At 50.6% G+C, this 25112-nt stretch overlaps 1 protein-coding gene across 1 annotated transcript; it reads left to right on the top strand.

Annotated features, from left to right (window-relative positions):
• The first annotated feature begins 3684 nt into the window (after positions 1–3684).
• Positions 3685–22015, top strand: CYS1 (cystin 1). The gene is made up of 3 exons (XM_081596482.1): positions 3685–4004; positions 17116–17168; positions 19955–22015. The coding sequence occupies exons 1-3, from the start codon at positions 3690–3692 to the stop codon at positions 20058–20060; spliced, it is 474 nt and encodes a 157-aa protein (XP_081452608.1). The 5' UTR covers positions 3685–3689; the 3' UTR covers positions 20061–22015.
• Positions 22016–25112: the final 3097 nt, after the last annotated feature.

Below are 25112 nucleotides of genomic sequence, written 5' to 3'. Positions count from 1 at the left end.
GGAAACCCATGAAACAGGATGCAAATCCTTGGAGCTTTGCAAGAAGACAATAGCAATTATATGAGATGCTGCCCGTCGAAAGGTATCAGCAATAATTGATAGCACTGTGGCTCTCTCAAGTTACTGATTAAGCATTAAAAACTGAAATCTGGCTTGCCTGTGTTTCAAATACTGTCTCATTTCTCATCTGAATACAAACATTATCCTTCTGCATATTCATAATGACCTGCACCCACACAATATCTCTCTCCTATGTAATAGCTTGGGGTGGGAAGGAATGGTGGGAAATTATACTGGTTCTCAGGAGGGAGAAGAGATCTGGAGGGTCCCGGAAGAAGGGTACTTGAGTGTGGCTTTGAAAAGGGGGCAGGTTTTGGCAGCCTACTGCAATGAGGGTGGTCCCCAGGCTGCAATAAGGAGAGGACCTCCTTCATTTCCAGATGCCAGGCTAGTCCCATTGCCAAGAGAAACATCACTCAGGATACATCTCCTGCAGAAAGTATCAAGAACTGCAGTTCTCTCCCAAAGTTTACTTTGTTCATTGCAGGATGTTCTTATTTTCCAGGAGTTTAAGCAGACAGCTCCCAAGCGGGGCTTCATCTTCCACCCCCTCACCAGCCACCACTCTAGTCACTACATAAAGAAGTCCTTTAGTAGTGACTGATGAACCTGCATGCAGGGCAGCAATGGAGACACAGACATAGAGAACAGACTTCTGGACACAGCAGGGGGTGGGGGTAGGGGGAGGAAGGAGAGGGTGGGATGTATGGAGAGAGTAACATGGAAACATACACTTTACTGTATGTAAAACAGATAGCCAATAGGGATTTGCTGTATGACTCAGGAAACTCCAATGGGAGCTCTGTAACAACCTAGAGGGGTGGGATGGGGAGGGAGGTTCAAGAAGGAGAGGACATAGGTTAATTCATGTTGATATTTGGCAGAAACTAACATGATATTGTGAAGCAATTGGCCTTCAATAAAAAAATAAATACATTTAATTATATATAAAAAAAGAAGTTCTTTAGCTGGAGGAGTGTGGCTGCCAGGATGCTTCCCTAAGAGGCATCAGATCCATTTTCAATGTCCCAATATTCCTTTGTCTCTTTGGGACAAAGAGATTCTTGTTTATTTCTAAATATGATCTTAGGCGGCCTTGGTCGTGTGGGAAAATTCAGGCTGTTTGCTTGTTATGGGAAGGTGCTAATAAAATCAATCTGGGTTTTAAGCACAAATAAATGGAAGCCAGTCCTGGAATGCAGCTGATTTTAAATGCACTCTCAGAGTGGAAAGAACACATGCTTTGGCGGTTATGCTCACTGAAGCCCAGTGAGCCAGAGAAGTCTGGGGAAACAGGGTTGGAATCAAGAGCCATCAGTAAAATCAATTGCCCTGGGAGGTGAACACAGGGAGCTCTGGATATATTTAAACTATGAGTCACATGACTAGATGCTACTTAGGCAGAAGTAAAACATGTTTTCCTTTAAATGATTAAACTTAGTTGAACTTAGTACAGGAAAAATTTCTTTTCCCTGTGAATGGTTTTTTTCCCCCCCAGGCTTAAAGACCTTCAAGATGAGATTTGTTTTCTTAAAGAGAAAACTTATATCCATAGCTTCAAACTAGATACAATCTGTGGACTCAGAACACCCAAATGAGACTAGATAAGGTAGCCCATCTCCTGCATCTGGATGGTTAAGACAGCACATTTTAAAAAAAGAAAAAAAAAGTGAAGAGGAGTTACAAATACTTCCTTAGTCTCTTGATAATAAAACATGGATATGGGCTTGACTCTCATGTTTATTCCATTTTCTTGGGCATAAAGTTTTCAATGCATACTCCTGAAGTGATAGAATAATAAAAGTTCAAGTCTGTGACAAGGAAAGGTTAGCCAAAATTCATCTTAACAGTTATTGTGCAGTCCCATCTAGATTCAGGTTAATGTCAAGATGGGAGTTAAAACTCACCATGTTGGAGCTGTCTCGCTTTGGAGAGGTTAGATTTTTTTTTAAATAAGTGACAAAGGGAGAGAAAGAAGTCTTTAAATAAAATGCAAGCACAGCCAACAATTACACCATCGAGTTTCGGTTTGAACTGGACACGTCTGGCCTGTTTGCTGTTCTTATTTGGGGGTTCAGTTTAGTTCAGTCGCTCAGTCCTGTCTGACTCTTTGCGGCCTCATGAATCGCAGCATGCCAGGCCTCCCTGTCCATCACCAACTCCCGGAGTTTACCCAAACTCATGTCCATCCAGTCGGTGATGCCAGCCAGCCATCTCATCCTCTGTCGTCCCCTTCTCCTCCTGCCCTCCATCCTTCCCAGCATCAGGGTCTTTTCCAATGAGTCAACTCTTCACTTAAAAACAATAAACGTTTCTGTTCTTTCTTTTTTACTATCCAGTGACCAAAAAGCTAGAATTAATTATGATCTGTACCTACTGGCTTTTTCCCTGCGCAGAGAGAGAATGCTTTCTGTGTCTTTTTTTAAATGTTTTCTTTCTCAAAAGTGGTTACCTTTCTGATGAGGGTTTCTTATGAGGCTGGCATTCAGGTACCTTTGGGGCAGGAGCCGAGGGACAGGAAACCCAGGGCTCCAATGCCTACTGCCTGCTCCCTTGCTGAAAGGCTGGAGGGGGTAGTCGGTCCAAGAGAGTCGCCCCCATCCCTCCTTCAGTCCTAAGTCTGTCCGTGCGGGCGAGGGAGAAGGGCAGAAATGGAAGGGTGCGAGGCCCTGCATCTATGTCATCTTACTCCATCCTCAGAGGTATCTTTACCGTCCGCCCCCCACCCCCCAACTCAACCGGAAGAGGAGGCTGGGAGAGGTGACGTCCCCATGCGCTCCACACGGGCTGGGCCGGACCGTGGAGTCACCTCCGCGCGCATCACCACCGCAGGCAGGCCGGGTTGGCCTCTGCAGTGCTTTCCATAAAGGAACGAAAAACCGCGGCCGAGTTCGCCCAAGCGCCGGTAGGGGCCCCAGGGTGTTCAGTTCTTAACTGGTTGCGGGGACTAGGAGGGTCCCTAGTTCCCAGGAGCCAGGGACTGGAGGGCAGACCCCCGCAAGGAAGCGCAGGACCCAAGGTGGGGAGGGGCGAGGAGGAAGGAGTCGCAGGAGAAGAGGACGCCGCGCTCCAGGGCCCTCGTCCCCCAGCCAGTGCCAGCAGACCCGGCCCTCGCTCCCCGCCCCCGGCTGCCGGCTCCCCCAGAGCGCTCCCCCCGCCCAGGTCTCGGCCCCCACCACCAGGCCCGGGCCCAGCATCCCGCTCTCAGCCGCCCTCGGCCGCCTCTTCCCCGCGGGATCTCGTCCCCAGCCCGGTCCCTCCTCCCGCCCCCGGCCTGGCTCAGCATCCCGGCCTCAGTCGCGCCCACTCGCACGTTCCCCCGGGTCCCGGGCTCTGGTCCCCCCGCCGCGACACCAGGCCCCGCTCTCTCCGCACCAGCGGCTTCGCCCCGCCCCCGGCCCGGCGCGCCCCCCGCACCTCCCCGCCTCGCATCCCCGCCTCCAATAGCGTCCCGGGCCCGGGATCACCTCCACCCCCCACTCCCGGCCCGGCGCGCCCCCTCCCCGCCCCCCCGCCGTCTCGCTCCCAATCGCGTCCTGGGCCCGGGATCTCCTCCCCCCCGCCCCCGGCGGGGCGGCGCGCCCCTGGCCTCCTCCAGCCCCGCAGCCGGCCCGCTCCGCCCGCGCGCCATGGGCAGCGGCAGCAGCCGGAGCGGCCGCGCCCTGCGGCGTCTGCGCAGCCCCGACAGCCGGCCGGCGGGGCCCGGCGGGGCAGCCCCGGAGGGCGGGACGGGGCCCCCGGTCTCGGCTCCGGCGGCGGCCCGGGAGGAGGCCCGGGAGGCGGCAGCCGGCACCGATCCCGGCCCCGCGGCGCCCCCCGACGGCGGGGACGAGACCCTGCGCCTGCTGGACCAGCTGCTGGCCGAGTCGGCAGGTTGGGTCCCCGGGGAGCTGGCCCCGCGGGGCCCGGCGCGGCCCAGACCCGCAGCCGGCGCCGGGAGCCCGGTGAGTGTGGGGGCCGCGGCGCCCGTTCCCGCCCGGGAGGGGCCCCTCCGCGCCGGCCCGCACCCCGCGCCCTGTCCCCTAGCCCCTGGCGCCGTCCCGCCTTGCGCTCCCTGCTCGCCCCCATTCCTCCCACCGCCCCCAGTCCCTGCCAGGCTCCCTGGGCTTGCGCGGTGCCCGGTCACCGCTGCCCCGTGTCACCCACCGTCTGGCCGTCCCCGAATCCCACCGGGGTCTCTTGCTGATCGCACGGCCTCTCCTTCCCAAACATCCCTTCTGAGTCTCCCAAACATCCCTTCTGAGTCTCTCTGCCTCCTCTGGGTGCGGGTTTAACTGCCTCCAACTTGGGGGTTGACAGGGAGCGGGACAGGGACCCAGACATCCCTTAGCAGAAAAGCATCTCTTGGGCTTTCTTCTGGCCAGAGGTCACCTTTTTTTTTTTAAACTGTGGCTCCTTCCAGCCTAGGTAGGAGCTGGCCAGGGGGCTGCTTGTCTCTCTGGTACCTCCCCCCTCAGCCAGCCTCCAGGGCACTGTCAGAGAAGGATCCTAGGAAGTGGGACCAGTAGCCAAACAGTGGTAGCAAAGCCCCGCGCCCAACAGACGCATCAGGATCTTTGCCAACTTTGCGAGTTGTCAAGCAACTGGCACCCTGCTGGCTATTTTTAAGATGCTGTGCAATTTCTTTTTGGCTTCCCTCTTCTCTCTTCCAGAACACTTGTAATAACATCCCCGCTGTTCTAGAAAAAGACAATACAAATGAGCAATCTCTTTTGGCAATAGTCACCACTCCTGCAGAACTGAATGAAGGAGATCGGTAGTATCAGCTCCCGGGCTTGAGGAGGATGTACAAGACGGCCACCTGCCCTGGAGTCCCACAGGCCCTGCTTAACGCTTAACGACTGCTGGGGACAGAAGGGAAGTGTCTTGGGGGCAGCCACCAAGCAGGAGAAAGTGGGAAGCTCCTCGGCGAGGTGGAGGTGGGGAGAGGTGGAAAGGACCTAGCCAACCTGGACGATGTGGGGTCTTCCTCCCCTGACCTCCTCCTGCCCATGCCCTGCTACCCTCCCAAAGTGAGCTGCAGCAAGAGGGATCGAATTATATAACAAGATTCCTTTAGGATTACATCAGCATTCTGTTATATAACCCTCAAAAGGGATACACAGTTGAGAAATTTGGGGGAAATTCTGAAGTGGCATGGAAACAATCTTTGTGTTCAATTTTCAAGTGCTTTGGAAGTTTCAGAAGTGAAAATGAAAACACAAAGAGAGTTTCCCATCCCACCCCCTGTCCCACCCTCATTGGCTGAGTATCATAGTGACTCCTAGGGTGCTGGGGCTGCCTTATTCACCCTTTTAGTCACTTCTCAGGTATTGTTTGAGCATCTGCTATGTGCCAGGCATCACTCTGGGTGCTAGAGATGAACACAGATGGCACACAGTCTTTGCCTTAAAGAAGTTCACAGTGTAACGGGCGAGAGAGATCCACAAACAAAGAGTGGAACACTGGTGGGCAGTGCATCTAGAAAGTCCACTGGAGGAGGAGCCAGTCCTCTGCAGAAGTCACATCAGCATCCCAGCAGGACAGGGCTTGACCTGGATCTGGACGGGTCTATGGCACTAGCCAGGCAAACAAGCAGTGAAGAGCATTTGGGCAAAGAGAATCCTGAGTGCAAGGGCAATGGTGGTCGGGGCACGTGGTACCCAGGGTGTGGGCGCTAACAGTGGAGCTGAAGAGGGTGGGAAGGATGAATGCCAAGCTACAGACATGTCATGCTAGGAGTGTTCCGGGCTGAGGAGTTTGGACTTGATCATAAAAACCGTGGGTATTTTGAAGGGCTAAGAGGAGTGGTATTTTGTGTCTTAGGAAGGTTAGGCCAACAGCCATGGGGAGGACGAACTGGGCCCAGTAAGGGGCAAGATGGCTAACGGGACTGCTGCAGCGGTCCACACGAGCAGGTCCTGAGTGGAACAGGGCAGTTAGAGGGCTGAAGGGGAGATGGAGTCAAGAGACATTAGGAGGTGAAGTCCCCAGCTGTGTTGCTCTTTTGTGTGTGGATAGTATGTATCTTCTGTGCCGTATATATTTCTTGAATAAATCCTGGACTCCTAGATTATTATAGCTGAATGGGTGCTCCCGAGTCCTATCCATTCTTTTGAGTAAACAGGCTGAAGGTGCTTTATGTCCTGGCTCTAGAGGTCTCAGGTAGAAAGTTAACTACCTGTATGGCCAAGTGTGGGGGCTTCCCAGGTGGCATTAGTGGTAAAAAACTCTCCTGCCAATGCAGGAGACATAAGAGACTCAGGTTCGATCCCTGGGTCAGAAAGATACCCTGGAGAAGGAAATGGCAACCCACTGCAGTATTCTCGCCTGGAGAGTCCCACAGAAAGAGGAGCCTGGTGGGCTACAGTCCACGGGGTTGCAAAGAGTTGGACACAAATGAAGCGACTTAGCATGCACGCATGCACATATGGCCAAGTGTGGAGTCTAAGCCTTTCTGCTTTATAGTTTACGCCCTTTAATTGGGTCTCTGGCAACTGCACATTTTCTAAGACTCTTGAGTTATTAATAAATAGGTAAATAGTGCTTTCTCTGTTTTATAAATAAAGCCATTTCAGTCCCAGAGAATGATCACGTACCCAAAGCCACACTGCCAGTAAGTGAAGGGAGCAGAGTTTGTAGCAAGTCTGCCAGGCTCCATCCACAGACAACCTGGAATGTTCTATGCCTTTTTCGTTTTCCAGGTGTACAACCTGGAGTGTTCCATGCCTTTTTCATTTTCCAGGTGTCTAGCACTTCCGATGCTCTACTCACAGCGGCTCTAATGCCTGGCCCATTTTTCCTTACCAAATGACTTTTTTTTTTAACATTCAGTAATCCCGAGTGTTCCTCAAGCAAACTCATCAGAACCTTTATTTTGTCTGATAAAGGTACTCCACCATGCCCTCATAATGTGCCCTGAATGTTGTTTTTGGCAGCCTCCTTGTTCATTCAGATGTTTATGTGCTTAGGGGTCATACCATTTTTACTAAAAGTTGTGAGACTCCCAATTATTTACTTAATACATCTGTCACCAGCATCCTTTTCTTTGAGCGTTTTTATGAACCTGTGCATGTAAGCATGTTGCTGGTCACCCATGGGCAGAGGCAGAAGAACAAAGAGGAAAAAGACCCAGAATGAGGTCTGGTCCCCGTCCTGTACCAGTTTTGATTTCTACTAAACAGAGGGCTCTGCGGTTCACTTACAGTTGCTCAGAAACTGTTCATATGTTGTAATACAGCCACTATTTATTCGGGCTATTCTGAGAGCCTGCTTCTAACATCCAGTGTTTTACTTAATCCTTGTCAGAATAGGTTCTTGCCGAATTGCTGTCACTTTCCCCTAACTTCATGTCATAGGGGAGGGGAGAAGCCCCAGAGAGGCAGTTAACTTGGCCAAGGCCATGCAGTTGGAAAGAGCCAGTCCAAGTCTTTCTGAACACACTCTCTGCAGAGCCCTGTGTATATTAGAATTTTTTTCCAGCACTCAGGATCTTTAGTTGCAGCATGTGAACTCTTAGTTGCAGCACATAAGATCTATTTCCCAAACCAGGGATGGAACCTGGGCCCCCTGCAATGAAAGCACAGTACTTAGCCACTGAACCACCAGGGAAGTTCAATTAGAGTTTTGACTGAGCCAATTTGCCATCAGGAGGGATTATCACTTGTTCCCCAACTCCTCTGGGGCTCAGTTTTTCTCTGAAATAAGTCTCCATTCCCTGGGTTTAGGAGCCTTCATCCATTTCCCTGACTGTATAAGATGTGTCCCAGTCACTGAATATGAGTCCAACCCAGCAAAGGTTATGCTTACTTTTAAGTGTTTGTTTTTGAAGTTAGAATACGTAATATACATGTATATGAGAAAAATTTTGTTCTTGGCTGTTCTCTCCAATAAAAAAAAACTTAAAATGATCTTACTTATGAAAGGGTTTAAATAAAAAGATGAGCCCTATAATTAGCTTCACTTTACAATTGTAAAAGAATGTTTGCTCATTGTAGAAAAGTGAGAAAACAAAAATATATATATATATATAATATATAAAGGAAATAAAGATTTCAGAATAGACTCTGCAGATATTACTGATAATATTTTGATGTAGTTCCTTCCAGTTTTCTCTGTCTCTTTTGTACATATCTTTTATGTCAGTAAGATCATAGTGTGTGTGCTCAGTCCCTTGGTTGTATCTGACTCTTCATAGCCCCATGGATTGTAGCCCACAAAGCTCCTCTGTCCATGGAATTTCCCAGGCAAGAATACTGGAGTGGGTTGCCATGTCCTATACACATGTCAAAACCTTTCAAATTCTATTATTTAGATGTCTACAGCTTGTCCCATGTTAATTATATATATTATTGATATGTATAAATATACACATATAAAACTGTTAAAACCTAAGAGTTCAGAACAAAAGAAGCAGGATATAAAGGTGGTGGTTTAGTCACTCAGTGGTGTCCGACTCTTTGCAACCCCATGGAATGTAGCCCACAAGGCTCCTCTGTGCATGGAATTTCCACATATTGTTAAATAAAATATGCACTGTATTTTCTACAGATACTTTACTTTTTTTCCAAAACCCCTAGTTGTAAGAGTCAGGGGAGGCTTTAAGAAATCATCTTATTCATTTCTTCCACATATGCTTCCTGCTTCTCATTCTGCTGTGGTGTGGTGTGGTTCAGCCTCCCCAAGACCTGGAGTGATGACACGTCACACACTCACCCTGAGCTCAGCCCGGTTCCCATGGCCTCAGCCCAGGCGCCACAGCCTCCCTGGGGTTGAACAGAGTCTGTCCTACTGACCAGGAGAGGCAGGCAGGCAGCTGGCTGGAGGCCGTACCTTGTGTCTGCACTCGGCCTGGAGCGGCCACCAGGGGCTGCTGTGTCTTTGCTCTTCATCCAAGCTCCTGCAAAGCTTCCACCAGCTGGATCTTCTGGGAGATCCAGGGTGGGTCAAGCTGGGAGGGTGTCTAACGCGTTTTGCATCTAAGTCAAGTTACAGACCGATTAACAAGAGAAAGAACCACACATGCAAACCACAAGCGCAGAAAGAAACACAGGTAAAAAAGTGAAAGAACAAAGCTGAACTGTCAGGGAAGTTATAAAAGAAAGAGTATGGTCTTCCGTTTGAGTGCAGCTTCAGGGTGTCCAGTCCTCGTACGCAATGGACCTCATATGTCATTGCCATCTTGCTTGGCCAGCAGCGTGTCCCCCTTAGTAGTGAGTAGAACAGCTCAGGGAAGTGGAAACAGGCTGATTATGCAAATGTTTGATTCCAATCTGAGCAATCTTTCACTCAGTTGCCTTTTTTTTTTTGCTGCACTGGTAGCTTATGGGGACTTCCCTGGTGGCTCAGACGGTAAAGCGTCTGCCTACAATGCTGGAGACCCAGGTTCAATCCCTGGGTCAGGAAGATCTCCTGGAGAAGGCAATGGCAACCCACTCCAATACTCTTGCCTGGAAAATCTCATGGATGGAGGAGCCTGGTGGGCTACAGTCCACAGGGTCGCAAAGAGTCAGACATGACTGAGCGACTTCACTATCTATCTATCTAGTAGCTTATGGGATCTTAGTTGCCCAACCAGGGATTGAACCCAGGCCCCCATCAGTGAAAATGTGGAGTTCTAACCACTGGACTGCCAGGGAAATCCCTCAGCTGTCCTCCTGAGGGCAGAAACTATATCTGAGCAACACTTACAAAATCTGGTGATGAAAGGAAAAGCCCCATCTGGTGATGACAAAAGCTGATTCCAGCAGAAATGGGCAAGAAAGAACTAGGGTCCCTCCTGGATGACTTCATGAAAAAAATCGCTGAAGAATGGTTGGTTAAAAAGTGTTACTTTTCTTCTGTGTTGTCCCAGAGACTATAACTAAGCTCACAGACTGAAAACTGTAGGGAGGCAGATTGGTGTCAGTAAAAGAAAGTTTTCTTATATGCCTGAGAGAACTGAAGGTAGGATCTCAAAGAGACTTCATATTCATAAGAGCATTATTCACACACAATAACCAAAAAGTAGAAGCCACCCAAGTGTCCCTTGATGGATGAATGGATAAACAAAACATGGTATATACATACAGGGGAATATTACTCCACCCTAAAAAGGAAGTAAGTTCTGGCATAGGCTACAACATGGATGAACCTTGAGGACATTATGCTAAGTGAAATGAGCCAGGCACAAGATGACAAATATTGCATGTTTCCACTCAGGTGGGATGTCCAGAGGAGTCATATTTGTAGGACAGAAAGCAGGATGGTGATTGCTGGGGGTTGGGGGGTGAGAGTTATTTAGTGGGGACAGGTTTCAGTTTTGTGAGATGAAAAGAGTTTGGGAGGTTGGTTGTAAAACAATGCAAATGCACCTAGTACTGAAATGTACACTTAAAAATGGTTAAGATGGTACATTTTAGGTTCTGTGTGTTGCACCACAATTAATTTTTTATTAAAAAGAAATTTAAAAGAATTTTCAGATAGTCTGAGCTGCCCGAGCTGAAATGGACTGTTTCAGGAGGCAGAGGAGGTGAGCATGTGTGTGTGTGTGCAAGTGTGTGTGTGTGCAAGTATGTGTGCATGCGCATGATTTCCCCTGCTTGCTCTCGTGTTCATCACCCCCTCTTCCCACTGTGAATTCCTTGCTGACGTGGGAAGCATCTCCTCTTCATCTTTGCACTCCCCAGAGGCACGGTGGATTTTCAAAGGAATCTTTGGGGAACACTGACTCCCCTTGGCAGATCTCCAGTGTCCAGCAGCCCCCGCAGCCCCTCAGGTATCCCTGGACCAAGTCTGTGCACCTTCACTGTGCAGCCTGACTCTGCAGGAGAGAGCACCAGGCAGGCAGGACAGGCTCTTCTAGCCAGGGCATGGGATGCCCACAGTAGCAGGTTGGGCACCATGGACCATGCCAAGGGGCCTGTGTGGCCAGATATACCCAGAGTCAGCTTGCTTCTGTTCACCACCCAGGTAACAATTCCCAAGAAACACTAGTTTCTTGGGGAAGAAAGTGCTGTACTGAACCTCTCAGCCCTCGAACACAAGATCTTCCCTGGGCTCACCTCCTCCTCACACCTTCAGGTTCTCTTCTCGCTGGGCCAAGTCAGAGGCTACTCTGGGCTGGACATTGGGTCAGATGTTTGTCATGGTGTTTGCAGGTATTATACTAAGGATGAGACAGACAATCTGTCTTTTCTCTGTGGCCTTCAAGGCTAAGTACCTATTACACAGATGAGTAAACTGAGGCTCACAGAGCCTCACAGTCCACCCAAAGGCACATCATGATTAAATGGCAAAACTGGGCCTTGAACCCTTTTCTGCATTGTGCTATTTTTAGTCTTACTCCAACTGCTATATAGACAAACCCAGGATTATGACTGCCCATCAAAGTGACTTTGAATCCGATTCAGGAACTATTTTATGTTTATTGTGTGCCCTGCTTAGAGATCTGTAAACTTTAGGAGAAGTGATATTCTTGTTGGGGAGGATTAACTGATGTTAATGTTAATGGCGCTGGGTTTTTCTCCAGTTATGCCCTCATGTTAGTTTTTCCTGCCCCGCTGTGGGCTGCTCTGGGCAGGGATATCATATCTTGTGTGGGCAATAGAACCCTGTTGCCCAGCAGGCCACGTGGGAGTTAATGAATGAAGACTTATTCACGACCTTTGATGACTCCGCGTATTTGCATATGCTCTTCCTTATCCGGAGTACCCTTCCCTTCCTTTCCATCTGGTAAACTCCTAATCTTTCAAAACTCCAGCTAAAATGTTGTTCTTGCCACTCTTCTCGGAAGAATACTTCCCATTCAGAGTTGATTTCCCCTCCTGGCATGGAGTGTAGGCTTTCCCAGCACCTCCCAGCATCTTATAACTTGGCTACAGAATTCATCACGCGGCATCACATTGCATCTTTACAAGACTCGCCCCATGCTCTATGGGCTCCTGGAAGACTGGGTTCTTGACAGCCGCGGTCTGTATTTAGGATGCCGTTTGTGCCAAGGGGGATCTGTTGCACAAAGAAGGCTGACATCTGGATGGGCTGTGGCCTTGCTCAGCTTCTCGGGTCAAAGGCTGGATTCCACAGTGCCAAGTGCCTTATGCTGGGGAACATGGTGAGGAAACTTATTCATACAAGCCCCTCTGCTGAAGACAACTTAATATTCTGGGTATAATTAATGTGATAAGAGTGTCTTTGAAGCTTAAAGTGGCTCATGAGACAGTGAGGAATTACCAGCCGAGATCTAAGGAAGGCAGAATCCAGAGAGGCAGGTGACCCACTGGGCTGTGAACGTGAGCTTTGGGTCTGACAGTGTCCAACAGTAAAGGGAACAGAGTCTAGGGCCCAGTGAAAATAGAGATTAACAGTAGATCCTTTGCTCGTACGTTCAGGGCCCTCACGGGACTGCAAGGCGGGTGTTGCAGCACAGAACAGTGCAGGAGGGTACAAAAGCCATAGTCTAGGTATCCCTTAGGTCTGCAGCCCCAATTCCCATCACCTGGCTGGTCCAAAATACCTGAATCAGTCCAGTTCAGTTCAGTTGCTCAGTTGTGTCCGACCCTTTGGGACCCCATGGACTGCAGCACGCCAGGCCTCCCTGTCTATCACCAGCTCCCGGAGTTTACTCAAACTCACGTCCATTGAGTCGGTGATGCCATCCAACCATCTCATCCTCTGTCGTCCCCTTCTCCTCCTGCCCTCAATCTTTCCCAGCATCAGGTCTTTTCAAATGAGTCAGTTCTTCGCATCAGGTGGCCAAAGTATTGGAGTTTCAGCTTCAGCATCAGTCCTTCCAATGAATAGTCAGAACTGATTTCCTTTAGGATGGACTGGTTGGATCTCCTTGCAGTCCAAGGGACTCTCAAGAGTCTTCTCCAACACCACAGTTCAGAAGCATCAATTCTTTGGCACTCAGCTTTCTTTATAGTCCAAATCTCACATCCATACATGACTACTGGAAAAACCATAGCTTTGACTAGACAGACCTTTGTTGGCAAAGTAATGTCTCTGCTTTTTAATATGCTGTCTAGGTTGGTCATAACTTTTCTTCTAAGGAGCGAGTGTCTTTTAATTTCATGGCTGCAGTCACCATCTGCAGTAATTTTGGAACCCCAAAAGATAGTCTGTCATTGTTTCCACTGTTTCCCCATCCATTTGCCATGAAGTGATGGGACCAGATACCATGATCTTAGTTTTCTTAATGTTGAGTTTTAAGCCAACTTTTTCACTCTCCTCTTTCACTTTCATCAAGAGGCTCTTTAGTTCTTCTTCACTTTCTGCCATAAGGGTGGTGTCATCTGCACATCTGAGGTTATTGATGTTTCTCCCTGCAATATTTTTTACATTTATTTATTTTAATTGAAGGCTAATTACAACATTGTGGTGGTTTTTGCCGTACATTCACATGAATCAGCCATGGGTATACATGTGTTCCCCATCCTGAACCCCCCTCCCACCTCCGTCCCTATCCCATCCCTCAGTGTCATCCCAGTGCACCAGCCCTGAGCACCCCGTCTCATGCATCCAACCTGGACTGGTGATCTATTTCACATATGATAATATACATGTTTCAGTGCTGTTGTCTCAAATCATCCCACCCTCGCCTTCTCCAGCTTGCTGGATTTCATTTCAAGTGGGCCCAGACCGAGAGTGCCCCCTAGTGCCTGAATAGAGCAAGTGCGTGTCCTCCCCAGAGGAAGACATCTTCCTCTCAGGCCTCAGAGAACACCCACAAAGGGTTTTCAAGGATAATGAGCATCAGACAAGAAAAAATAACCACCCAGAGAGTTGTTCCTGGTGGCTCAGACAGTAAAGAATCTGCCTGCAATGTGGGAGACCCAGGCTCGATCCCTGGGTCAGAAAGATCCCCTGGAGAAGGGAATGGCAACCCCTTCCAGTGTTCTTTGCTGGAGAATCCCATGGACAGAGGAGCCTGGCGGGCTACAGTCCATGGGGTTGCAAAGAGTCAGACACGACTGAGCAACTAACACTTTCAGACAGCCAAGTGAAAATCAGAAGAAACAAAAGCAACGAAAATAGACTAGTGAGGGCCTCACTTATTTATTGGGATTACCAAAGATCATTGGCCAACAAAGGTCTGTATGGTCAAAGCTATGGTTTTTCCAGTAGTTGTGTACGGATGTGAGAGTTGGACCATAGTGAAGGCTGAGCGCCAAAGCATTGATGTTTTCAAACCGTGGTGTTGGAGAAAACTCTAGAGAGTCTCTCAGACTGCAGGGAGACCAAACCAGTAAATCCTACAGGAAATCAACCGTGAATATTCATTGGAAGGACTGATGCTGAAGCTGAAGCTCCAGTACTTTGGCCACATGATGGGAGGAACTGACTCATTTGAAAAGACCCTGATGCTGGGAAAGATTGAAGGTGGGATGAGAAGGGGACGACAGAGGATGAGATGGTTGGATGGCATCACTGACTCGATGGACATGATTTTGAGCAAACTCCAGGAGATGATGAAGGACAGGGAAGCCTGGCAAGCTGCGGTCCATAGGGTCACAAAAAGTCGGACACAACTGAGCAAATGAACAAAAATAACAATGTTCAAGAATCCACCTGCACTGCAGGGGATGCAGGAGACACAGGTGCCATCCCTGGGTGGGGAAGATCCCCTGAGGAGGGCATGACAACCCACTCCACTATTCTTGCCTGGAGAATCCCGTGGACAGAGGAGCCTGGCGGGCTACAGTCTGGACACGATTGAAATGACTGAGCACACACGCGTGTTTATTTGTGAAGAAGGACCTATAGAAAGTGACCAAGCATATTTGAAAAATAACCAAATAGAACTTGTAGGAATGAAAAATACGATAAACAAAATTAAAAATTCTGATGGTTTGGGTGAACAGGAAATTAGAGATTTAGAGAAGATCAGTGCCCTGTAAGACAGAGCTGAAGAAATGACCAGCACAGAGAGACCGGGATCTGATGAAAGACAGCTTGAGAAAAAGCCACAGCAAAACTAATACTACATTTGAAATAATTAAATCTTTCCCTTTCACTACAGGAACAAGGCAGAGATACCTATTATCATGACTTCTTTTCAAGGTAGTACTGGATGTCCTAGCCAGTGCAGGAAGGCTAGAGGGAAAATATGTAAGGATCAGAAAGGAAAAAAACTGAATGGCCATTATTCCCACATAATGTGAATGGGAGGAAATTAAGTCCAAAATAATCTACAAATAAATTACTAGGGCTAATTAAGAGAGCTTAGTAAAACTGCTGAACACAAAATGTATGTATTTCAATCGTATCTGCACAAACAAGCAGGTAGAAGATAAAATTTTATTTAAAAAAGATATTATCAAATATCTAGAAATTGGTTTAGAAAGAGGCAATGGCACCCCACTCCAGTACTCTTGCCTGGAAAATCCCGTGGACGGAGGAGCCTGGTAGGCTACAGTCCACGGGGTCGCTAAGAGTCGGACACGACCGAGCGACTTCACTTTCACTTTTCCCTTTCATGCACTGGAGAAGGAAACGGCAACCCACTCCAGTACTCTTGCCTGGAGAATCCCAGGGACGGCGGAGCCCGGTGGGCTGCCGTCTACGGGGTCGCACGGAGTCGGACACGACTGAAACGACTTAGCAGCAGCAGCATGACTTCTACGGGGAAAATGATTAAGACTTCTTAAAAGACATTAAAGAAATCCTAAATAAACGGAGAGATGTTCCCTGTTTATCTACTGGAAGGCTTGTTATTATAGAGATTATGGCACGGGGAAGGGGGAAGGAGAGGGCAGGGTGAATTGAGAGAGTGACACTGATACACACACACTGCTGTGTGCTTCTGTGCTTAGTCACTCAGTCGTGTCCGACTCTTTGCAACCCCGTGGACTGTAGCCCGCTAGGCTCCTCTGTCCATGGGATTCTCCAGGAAAGAATACTGCAGTGGGTTGCCATGCCTTCCTCCAGGGGATCTTCCCAACCTATGGATCGCACCCAGGTTTCCCACATTGCAGGCGGATTCTTTACCGTCTGAAAGGGAAGCCCCTATCTATACACTGCTGCTAAGTCGCTTCAGTCGTGTCCGACTCCGTGCGACCCCGTAGACGGCAGCCCACCGGGCTCCGCCGTCCCTGGGATTCTCCAGGCAAGAACACTGGAGTGGGTTGCCGTTTCCTTCTCCAGTGCATGAAAGGGAAAAGTGAAAGTGAAGTCGCTCAGTCGTGTCCGACTCTTAGCGACCCCATGGACTGTAGCCTACCAGGCTCCCCCGTCCATGGGATTTTCCAGGCAAGAGGACTGGAGTGGGCTGCCAGTGCCTTCTCCGATACACTACCATGTATAAAACAGACGGCTAGTGGGAAGCTGCTGTAGAGCACAGGGAGCTCAGCTTGGTGCTCTGTGATGACATGGGGTGGGGTGGGGGGGAGGGAGGCTCAAGAGGGAGAGGATATATGTATACTCATAGCGGATTCACTTCATTGTATAGCAGAAACCAACACCACATTGTAAAGCAATTATACTCCAATTTTTTTAAAAAAAGATATCAAGTCTGCCTGGAATGATTTATATATTGATTTAACCCCAACAAAACCCTCAAGGGGGAAAAGCTGATTACAACACACATGTTTGGAAGTGCAAAGAACCAGGACCAGTCCAGCTTCATCTGAAGCTGTGGTCATTGAGATGGGGCAGTGCTGACGACAGGACAGGCATAGATCGCTGGTAGAGTTTGCAGACAGATGTGTGCGACGCCTGTGCACTCCTGACTCTGGACAGACAAGGCACAGCATAGCAGCAGGGCAGGCTGCCAGGCAAAGGCTTGGATGGTGGTCAGGACCTCCACTCCCAGAGTGAGAGGTGGGGGGCTTGCTGGCCCGTAGCTCCCAGGGAAGAAGGGGCAGGGGGGTCTCTTGGTGGGAGCCATGTAGGTCACTCCCCTCTCCCAGCCTCAGCTTCCCACCTACAGAACAGGCAGTTGGAGCTGGACACCAGGAGAGCCTGATTTTCACTTTCCAGCGCTCATTTATTAGCTGTGGGTTGAACGCGGTGGCTCTCTGTCAGCAGGAAGCCAGTGCAAAGGCAGGCTTCAGCACCGACAAGCTTCTGATGCCTCTTCCATTTGTCCTTCTCAAGGTGTCCCCAAAGCGGAGCGCCGAAGACCACCCAGAGGGCAGCCATGTCTCTGAGTAAGTATGGGGGACAGGAAGCGCATCTCTGGAAGAAATCACAGCTCCCCTCCTCTGCCACCCCCCAAGCACCCGCATCTCTGTGCCTGCCCTCACTCATTCACTCAGAAACTGTGTGCAGTGCTCATCTGTGAATGAGGCGCCGTCCTGGCCTTCAGGAGTTTCCAGCCTAGAGGGGTGACAGGTGGGTCCCCAATAATCCTATTACAGTGTTAGCAGGAAAACACATTTAAACTCTCTGGAAAGTGTCAGCTGAGGACTCCAGGCCTCCAGTGTCGGCACAGCACTGGGCTGTGTGAGGATTCCTAGGGCCCCCAGAGCACCCTGCACCCGGAGGCTGGGCTGGGCTGACCTAGGCCCCGGCCCATCTGCCCTTGCTTTCTCATCTCTAAAGGGTCACCGTGATGGCCCTTGTCCCTGGGACGCAGGGGATGGTGGTGCTCAAGACCATGGATGTGAGAAGCTGTGAAAACTCTGGCTCAACAGCTGTTTTTATTACCAATTCCAAATGGTTGCAGGGCCAGAACCTTGCTGGTTTCTCTTATTTAACAAACATTTGCGAAAACCTTTCCCTGAAGAGTGGGGTCTCTTCAGATGGGCTCAAGGGAGGTCCAAGAGGGGACAGAAACACCCGGAGGGCTCGTGGAGGAGCTGAGGCTTAAATGGCTTGGAGGACGAGTGGTTTCACCAAGGAGGGCAGGAGTATGCCAGGTGGCTGGAGCCACAGGCAAAATGTGGAGGTGTGAACAGGACCCCGAACACAGGCTGGTGGCATTTAGAACAGGGTCTGGGGGAGAAGGAAGGCTGAAACCAAAAGCTGTAGGTGGCCTGGCCTGCACCAGATTGGAGTGGGGGTTGGGTTCCCAGCCAGAGATGGGCTGGGTCACGGCGTTGAGAGCACCAGATCCTGGCCACTAGACCAGTGATCAGTGAGAAGGACCCTGGCCCTTCAGCTTTGCAGGAAAAAATATCCACAAAGACGAAAAGTAGTGAAACAAGTAAAGCATTTATTAGGAGGGAAAAGTGTACAGTCTGTGGATAGATACAGGCAGACTCAGCGGAAGAGTCCCTGAGTTGATGAGCGGTGTTTTCATGGTAGTTTGAATTACTTTTATGGGATGGTGGTGGTGGTGGTTTAGTCACTCAGTTGTGTCTGACTCTTTGTGACCCCTGGACTGCAGCCTGCCAGGCTCCTCCTTCCGTGGGACTCTCCAGGCAAGAATAATGGAGCGGATTGCCATTCCTTTCTCCACTTTTATGGGATATTTTCTTCCAATTTTCCTTTGGCCAATCATTCTGATTTGCCTGGTTCACAGTCCATATTTTGTATATATCAGGATCCTCCCATGTGTGCACAGGTATCTCTTAGCCAAGATGGATCCTACCGGAAAGGTGTCTGGGTAGAGCATCCCTTGACATGGCTCCTCTTTTGACTTCCAAGGAGCCTTTTCTATGCATGTATGGCTTGGGAGATCTTCTGACTTTGGGAATGAGAAATATGTGGTTTGTGCAAGGTCCAGCCTCCAGCCTTAATTGCCCTGCTATTCTCATCTTGGAGTTTTGGAACATAGAGAATGTATCTCAATTGCTTTACCATGGGGAGGGGGCCCATCTGTTTCCTGCCTCAGGGCCACTGCTGTCAAGTAGGAGGATGCTGGGTGGGCACTGGGCCTCCATCGTGGCCCTGAAGGTGAAGCGGTGAGAGCTTGTATGCAGACTCGGCCCCCCGCCAAAGCCAGAGCCTCCCTTGGCAGAGTGGAGTATCCCAGCCATCCTCCATGATGGCCCCCTGCCCCTCACGCGTTCTGCAGACAGCACCGGCTGTGCCTTGCACACCAGCTCCAGGGGGGCTCAGCCCCGTGGGCTCCCATGCAGGACTGGGTGCCGGGTCCCACTGCAGTGACCAGGTACCAGCGGCCAGCTCTGCTCAGCTGACCCGGAAACCCGGGCCTACGGCAATGCTGAGGACACAGGCCCAGCCCGGTGCTCACTCTGCTCAGTCCCAGCTGCGTATTTCTATTGATTGTAAAGAGAACTGTCAGTGACTTTCAGTTTTCATCAACCCGAGGACGTTAGGAGGATTAAATTCCGCCTTGAAAGAATTAGCCATTTGTTCTTATTTTGAAACAAGTAGGTCCCTTCCTCTCACATGCACATTCCAGGATGTCCTTCACCAGGAGTGAAGGACACTCATTCATTCATTCACTCCCTTAATAGACTTGGGTGAGAGTGTGCTGAGTACCGCCCTAGGTCACAATCCAGGGGATCCCGATGCCGAATCCTGTCCTGTAGGGGCAACTCCTGCGAGACCCCCCGAGGGTGCAGACACAAGGAGTGAGTCAGCCGATAGAGGATCTCAACACGGCTCACCTTTCTGAGGGCTCTGCAGGGTGCAAGATTCAGGGTCATGTGCTGTCCACGCATGGTCTCATTTATGCCTCAGAATGAACTTAGGAATTCAGTTCCATTTTAGAGAAAACTGTCACTGAGCTAGTAAGTGGCGGAGCCGGGATGCAAACCAGGTCTTTCCCCCAGGCCCTCGCCCCGAAGCACTGCAGTTACTGGCTGCCTCACAGGGTAAGGTCTCGGGTTACACAGCAAGAAATGAAACTGAAGAATGAGTCAGGAGCTGCTCATGGAAGAGGTTGCGGATGTGTCCCCAGAGGTTTTCAGTCTGAGTTTTAGGATGGATCAGAATTCCATCCACAGCCACTGTGGTTGTCCAGGAGAGATGTGGACTTTGAAGGTAACATCTTGCTTCCCGTGTCCGTGTTTCTCACCCACAGAGCCTCAGGCAGCTGCCACAAGAAGCCCGAGAGGCAGTCGGCCATCACATACGACTACTCCGAGGAGGAGTTGATGGCCAGCATCGAGCGGGAGTACTGCTGCTGAGGCCGGTACGGCAGCAGCCCTGCCATCACCCAGCAACCAATCAACGGGCCGTTCCTCCCAGACCAGGCCCCAGCTGATGGGAACTGGGCTGGGGGCGCACATCCCTAGATCTTTCACAACTGGCCTCTTCATATCCACATTCAGACAGTTCTGAACGTGGCTAGCTCATGGCCATCGTGCTTGCTGGCAAGAGGTGATCAGCCATGCAGACCCAGGCAGAAGTAACGTGCGGGTGCTGGGGAGAGCCGTCTACAAGGGTCTCCTGGATCCTGAAACACTTCCCCTTTCTGATGCCCACTCACCACCTGCTCCGAAGGAGGCTCATTAGCTGAGTGTGGCTCAGACCCAAGGCTTCGGGGCCTCACACACATCTCACAGTGTCCCCACTGGAGGGGACATCTAGAGGTATGCCTTACCGAGCTGAAGGGAGTCACCCTCAGGTCTGTGAATGAGTCTTCTGGAGATGTTGCAGATTCTGATTCCATGGGTCTGGGGCACAGCCTGTGAGTCTGTGGTCTCAGCAGTTCCCAGGTGAGACCCAGGCTGCTGGGTCCCAGCCGCGCCCAGAGCAGTGGAGACTGAGCCCGAGCCTTCGGCCTGCCTTGGTCTTCCTTCCCTGGTGCCGGAGGCCACTTGGAGCCACAGCCCACCCCCCTCCCCAGAGAGAGGCCTGTGCTCCTGCAGTGGGTGTGGGGGGACCGGAGACAGAGTCCCCAGTTCTGATCTTTGCCCTCGAACTAACCTGCAGTCACTTCCCCTGCTCTGGGCCTCGGTGACCCTCTCTAGAAAGTGAGTCCGGATGTGTGCCCCCCACCCCCCTGCTGTGACCATCTGGGATTACACAATCCCAGGCATCCTTGGTCTCCGTGGTCCCCTGGGGGCATGGGACTGCCTCCCATGCTGGGGTTGAGCCCCGGTCCCACTTGCTCAGGGCCACCTGCTCTTCCCACCTGGTAGAAGGAAGAAAATCACAGCAGTGAGGCTTAGAACATCCCCAGCAGACAAATGAGGAAGCCAACGCCTTGTGAACCAGGAGGGGCCCCGGGGGAGACCCGCAGCCTGACTGGAAGGGAGGCCCCTGCTGTGGGCCCAGCGAGGCTGCTGTCGGAAAGCTCAGGGTGGCAAGTGGTCAAGAGCCCAGGGGACAGGAGACCGGGAGGCGGGCCCTCCAGAGCAGCTGGCCTGGATGTGGGTAAAAAAGAAGGGCATGTAGAGGGCACCTATTCGCCTCCCAAAGCCAGAACGGGTCTCGGCTTGTCCAGTGTTTCCCACCCACATACAGGTGATTCCTCCACAGCGTCACCTGCAGGAGCATCTCGGAGCTCGAGGAACGGTCACCTGGCATCGTGCCCAGGCCACAGGCCTGCTGCCCAAATGGGCAGACAGGCATTTCCACAAACCTCTGTGACTTGGCAAGGTTGCCTTTGATCAGATGTTTCATGGCAGGGAGATTTTAAACTTCGAGGCTTTGATGGAACCATGGAGCCTTCCAGCAAATGCCCCAGAGGGTTGGCTCAGAACCTTCCCCAAACCAGAGCTATTTCTCATCCAAGCCCAAACCATTTGATACGAAGATTAAACCTGTTATTATCTTAATAATACAGATACTTCTTTTTGAAGTTAAAATTTTGTTTCTCCCTACTAGACAGATCAAGCCTTGACTTTAACGATGTAAATGTTTAGTTTTACATCATTCATTTGGTGAATTAATTCAGCCAGAGAGTTGACACCCTGTACTTTCCCATGGAAACCTCATAAAACCCTTCATGAGACAAAAGCATTAAGGAAAAGAATTCCTCATGACATGTGATGTCACCGATGGGGTGAATACACTTCATCAAAGCTGAGAAGTCACAGAGGTCGTTCTCAGGTCTTCATATTTTTTTTTATTCCCCCAATTCAGGAAAAAATGTGTCTTTTGGATGGTGTTTGACAATAAAGCAGCGTGTCCCAGCTTTGAGGGGTTGCCACCCTGTGTCCAGGGGAGGGAGGCCGATTACGCTTGGTGGTGGGGAATCGGGTGCCAGTCCTGGGAGCAAGTGCTTCTTGCATTAGGCGTGCGGACAGAGCCCCCTGGGTGCCCAGCGCTGCTCTGGGCTTTGTCTTGGTTGCTCGGTGTTGCCTCTGAGCTGCAGCTTTCTGCCGTGGAGCTGAGCGTGGAATCTTCTCATGGACACAGGGAATGTGGCTGAAACAGAGGTAGGAAGAAAAACGTCTCTGTGTTGAAAGTGACAATGACACTTTGATGTCCGGAAAAGTCCCAGTGCCACAGACGTGCCTCCTGGTTTGTGTGGTGGCGGGTTCCTCTAAGAGGCTCCCAAGTGTAGGAATTTAGAAAATGTGCCCCATCCCCAGCTCTGAGAAATGTCGTGTCCTTCCTCTTGGGGAGGGTGCCACCGCCCTCATTCTGCCAGCCACAGGCCTTCTCAAAGGGGGTCCTGCCCAGCTCAGGCTCCCCATCCTCACCTAAAATATGTTTTTCCCAAGACATTTCCCTTGATGTGCCAAAGTCTCGGGTCTGATTCTCACTGGGCTGCCATTCTGGGTGGGCTGAGATTGCAGGGGAGGGTGGATGTTCCCATGAGCATCTGTTCAACCCACGTTCATTCTCATTTTCTGAGCCCCTGCTGCTTTGAGCCTGGCCCTCTACAAGACGCCGGGGTTCCGGTAGCAATATCTGGTCTCCATCAGTGAGGACGTGCTGTTTCTAGTGAGCAGAGGCACACTCATCAGTGCTCCGGAAAAGCTTTCTGTTGTTCAGTCACTCAGTCATGTCCAACTCTTTGCGACCCCATGGACTGCAGCCCTCCGGGCTTCTCTGTCCATGGGATTTCCCAGGCAGGAATACTGGAGTGAGTTACCATTCCCTTCTCCAGGGGATCTTCCCAACCCAGGGATTGAACCTGGGTATCCTGCATCTTCTGCATTGGCAGGGAGGTTCTTTACCTCTGTACCACCTGGGAAGACCCCCCCTTGGTAGGAATGTCCCTCAGCAAAACCACCTGGGCGCCTCCTGTCCCAGCTCTTGTGATCCACACACACACAGCCATCTCTCGGGCTTCCAATACTGAGCAGGGGCCGCGAGGGGTCAGGTACCCAGCACACCAAGCCCGAGGCCCAGCCACTGTCCTGGCCCAGTGCCCGCGCCGTGTGCTTCTCCATGCAGCCTTACCCTTGAGCCCTGATCCAACCACGTCGGGTCGCCCTTTGAGAAGTGATACGAATAATGACACCTCAGCCCAGAGGATGGACACGCACCCCTGTGCACATGATTTGCCTTTGGTGTCAAGGTGTTCTCCTCCCCTCTAGACTCACCCTCTGTAGATCTCCTGGGTTTTCTGGGCTGTTTTCTCTACCTTGGCACCCTGCCCCACCCCCCCATCACCTTGGCATCCCTGGACCCTCAGCTCCATCTGCTCAGCTTGGGGACCCTGCTGGGTCTGTCATGCATCCCTGTCCCTGCACCACAGTCTGGCAATTTCCTCAAAGCTGCCAATCTGGGCAGTTACAGGGTGTACCCCATTTACATCCGGTCTCTCAGGGTCACTGTCTTTCATGACCTAAGGTCTAGATCCTAGAAAACTCTAGTTTGATCATTTTATCTGGTTATTTTGGGTGTGAGAGAATATTTGGCTTTTCCTGTTACTCCATCTTGGGCAGAAGTGTGAAATTCCTATTACTATTACGTTCATGTTTAAACTGTCACAGCTTGGCCAGTGGGAGCCCTGTGCCATTTAGCAGTCCCTGACACCCTTGATAGCAGCTGGCAACAGAATACTCTAAGCCCATTCTGTTATTTCTGTGCTCCAAGCAGTTACCCTTCAAGGAGCCCTGGTTGCTTTTGGTAAACAACTAGGGCTTTTTCGTCTATGCACAAAATAAAAGTGCCAGACCCTGAGACAGGCCCCTGCTCTCTACCTAGTCTTTACTTTATAAATAAGGGAACTAAAGGTCCAGTATCTTTCTCATCAAAACACAGCTAGATGGAGTCAGATCTGCACCCAGGCCTGTCTCAGGTGCTCCAAGGTTTTGCACCTGATAAGGATGGACTCCCTATTCTTTTTAAAAGACAGTGGGGTCAACTGTGAGAAAAACAAGTGTCGGGGCGGGGGGAGATGAGTTTGGTCATTTATAGGTTGGGATGCTGGTTAGACAGGTGTCAAGCAGACAGCTGGATATAGGAATTTGAAGCCAGGTGCCTAAGTGCAAAGGAGAGATGTAAATGCCGGGGTCTTTATGGTAGAGATATCATTTTATCTAAATCACAAGGCTGGAAAAGATCACCACGGTTGTGAAGAGAGTACAGAGGGGTCAGGGAGAGGAACGAAGACAGGAAGGAGCAGTGAGGTTAAAGGAAAGCAGGGTGGTGTGGCCTGCAGGGGAGCCATCGACCCTGTCCAGGGCTGCTGACAGATGAGCCCGAGGAGGACCAGGAACCAAGGCCACCGGGCCACCTCTGGTGGGGTGTGGATACACAGCCCCAGCACAGTGGCTTAGCAAGAACGTACTCACATTACTTTGCCAACCAAGTCTGTCTGGTCAAAGCTACGGTTTTTCCGGTAGTCATGTATGGATGTGAGAGTTGGACCATAAAGAAAGCTGAGCACCAAAAAATTGATGCTTTTGAACTGTGGGGTTGGAGAAGACTCACGAGAGTCCCTTGGACTGCAAGAAGATCCAACCAGTCCATCCTAAAGGAAATCAGTCCTGAATATTCATTGGAAAGACTGATGCTGAAGCTGAAACTCCAATCCTTTGGCCACCTGATGCAAAGAACTGACTCATTAGAAAAGACCCTGATGCTGGGAAAGATTGAAGGCAGGAGAAGGGGACGACACAGGTTGGATGGCATCACTGACTCAATGGATGTGAGTTTGAGTAAACTCCAGGAGTTGGTGATGGACAGGGAGGCCTGGCGTGCTGCAGTCCATGGGGTCGCAAAGAGTCAGACACGACTGAGCGACTGAACTGAACTGACCCCGGGAGCAGGCGTGAAGGCTATGGCTCCTGGATGTTCTTTGGAAGTCTGGGCAGGGGGTGGGGGGAGGGCGG

The sequence above is a fragment of the Giraffa tippelskirchi genome, chromosome 4, assembly GCF_054371585.1.
Source record: "Giraffa tippelskirchi isolate mGirTip1 chromosome 4, T2T-mGirTip1v1.2.pri, whole genome shotgun sequence".
NCBI lineage: Eukaryota > Metazoa > Chordata > Mammalia > Artiodactyla > Giraffidae > Giraffa > Giraffa tippelskirchi.
The sequence above is the reverse complement of the archived record's forward strand: the minus strand, read 5'-3'. Positions and strand labels throughout refer to the sequence as shown.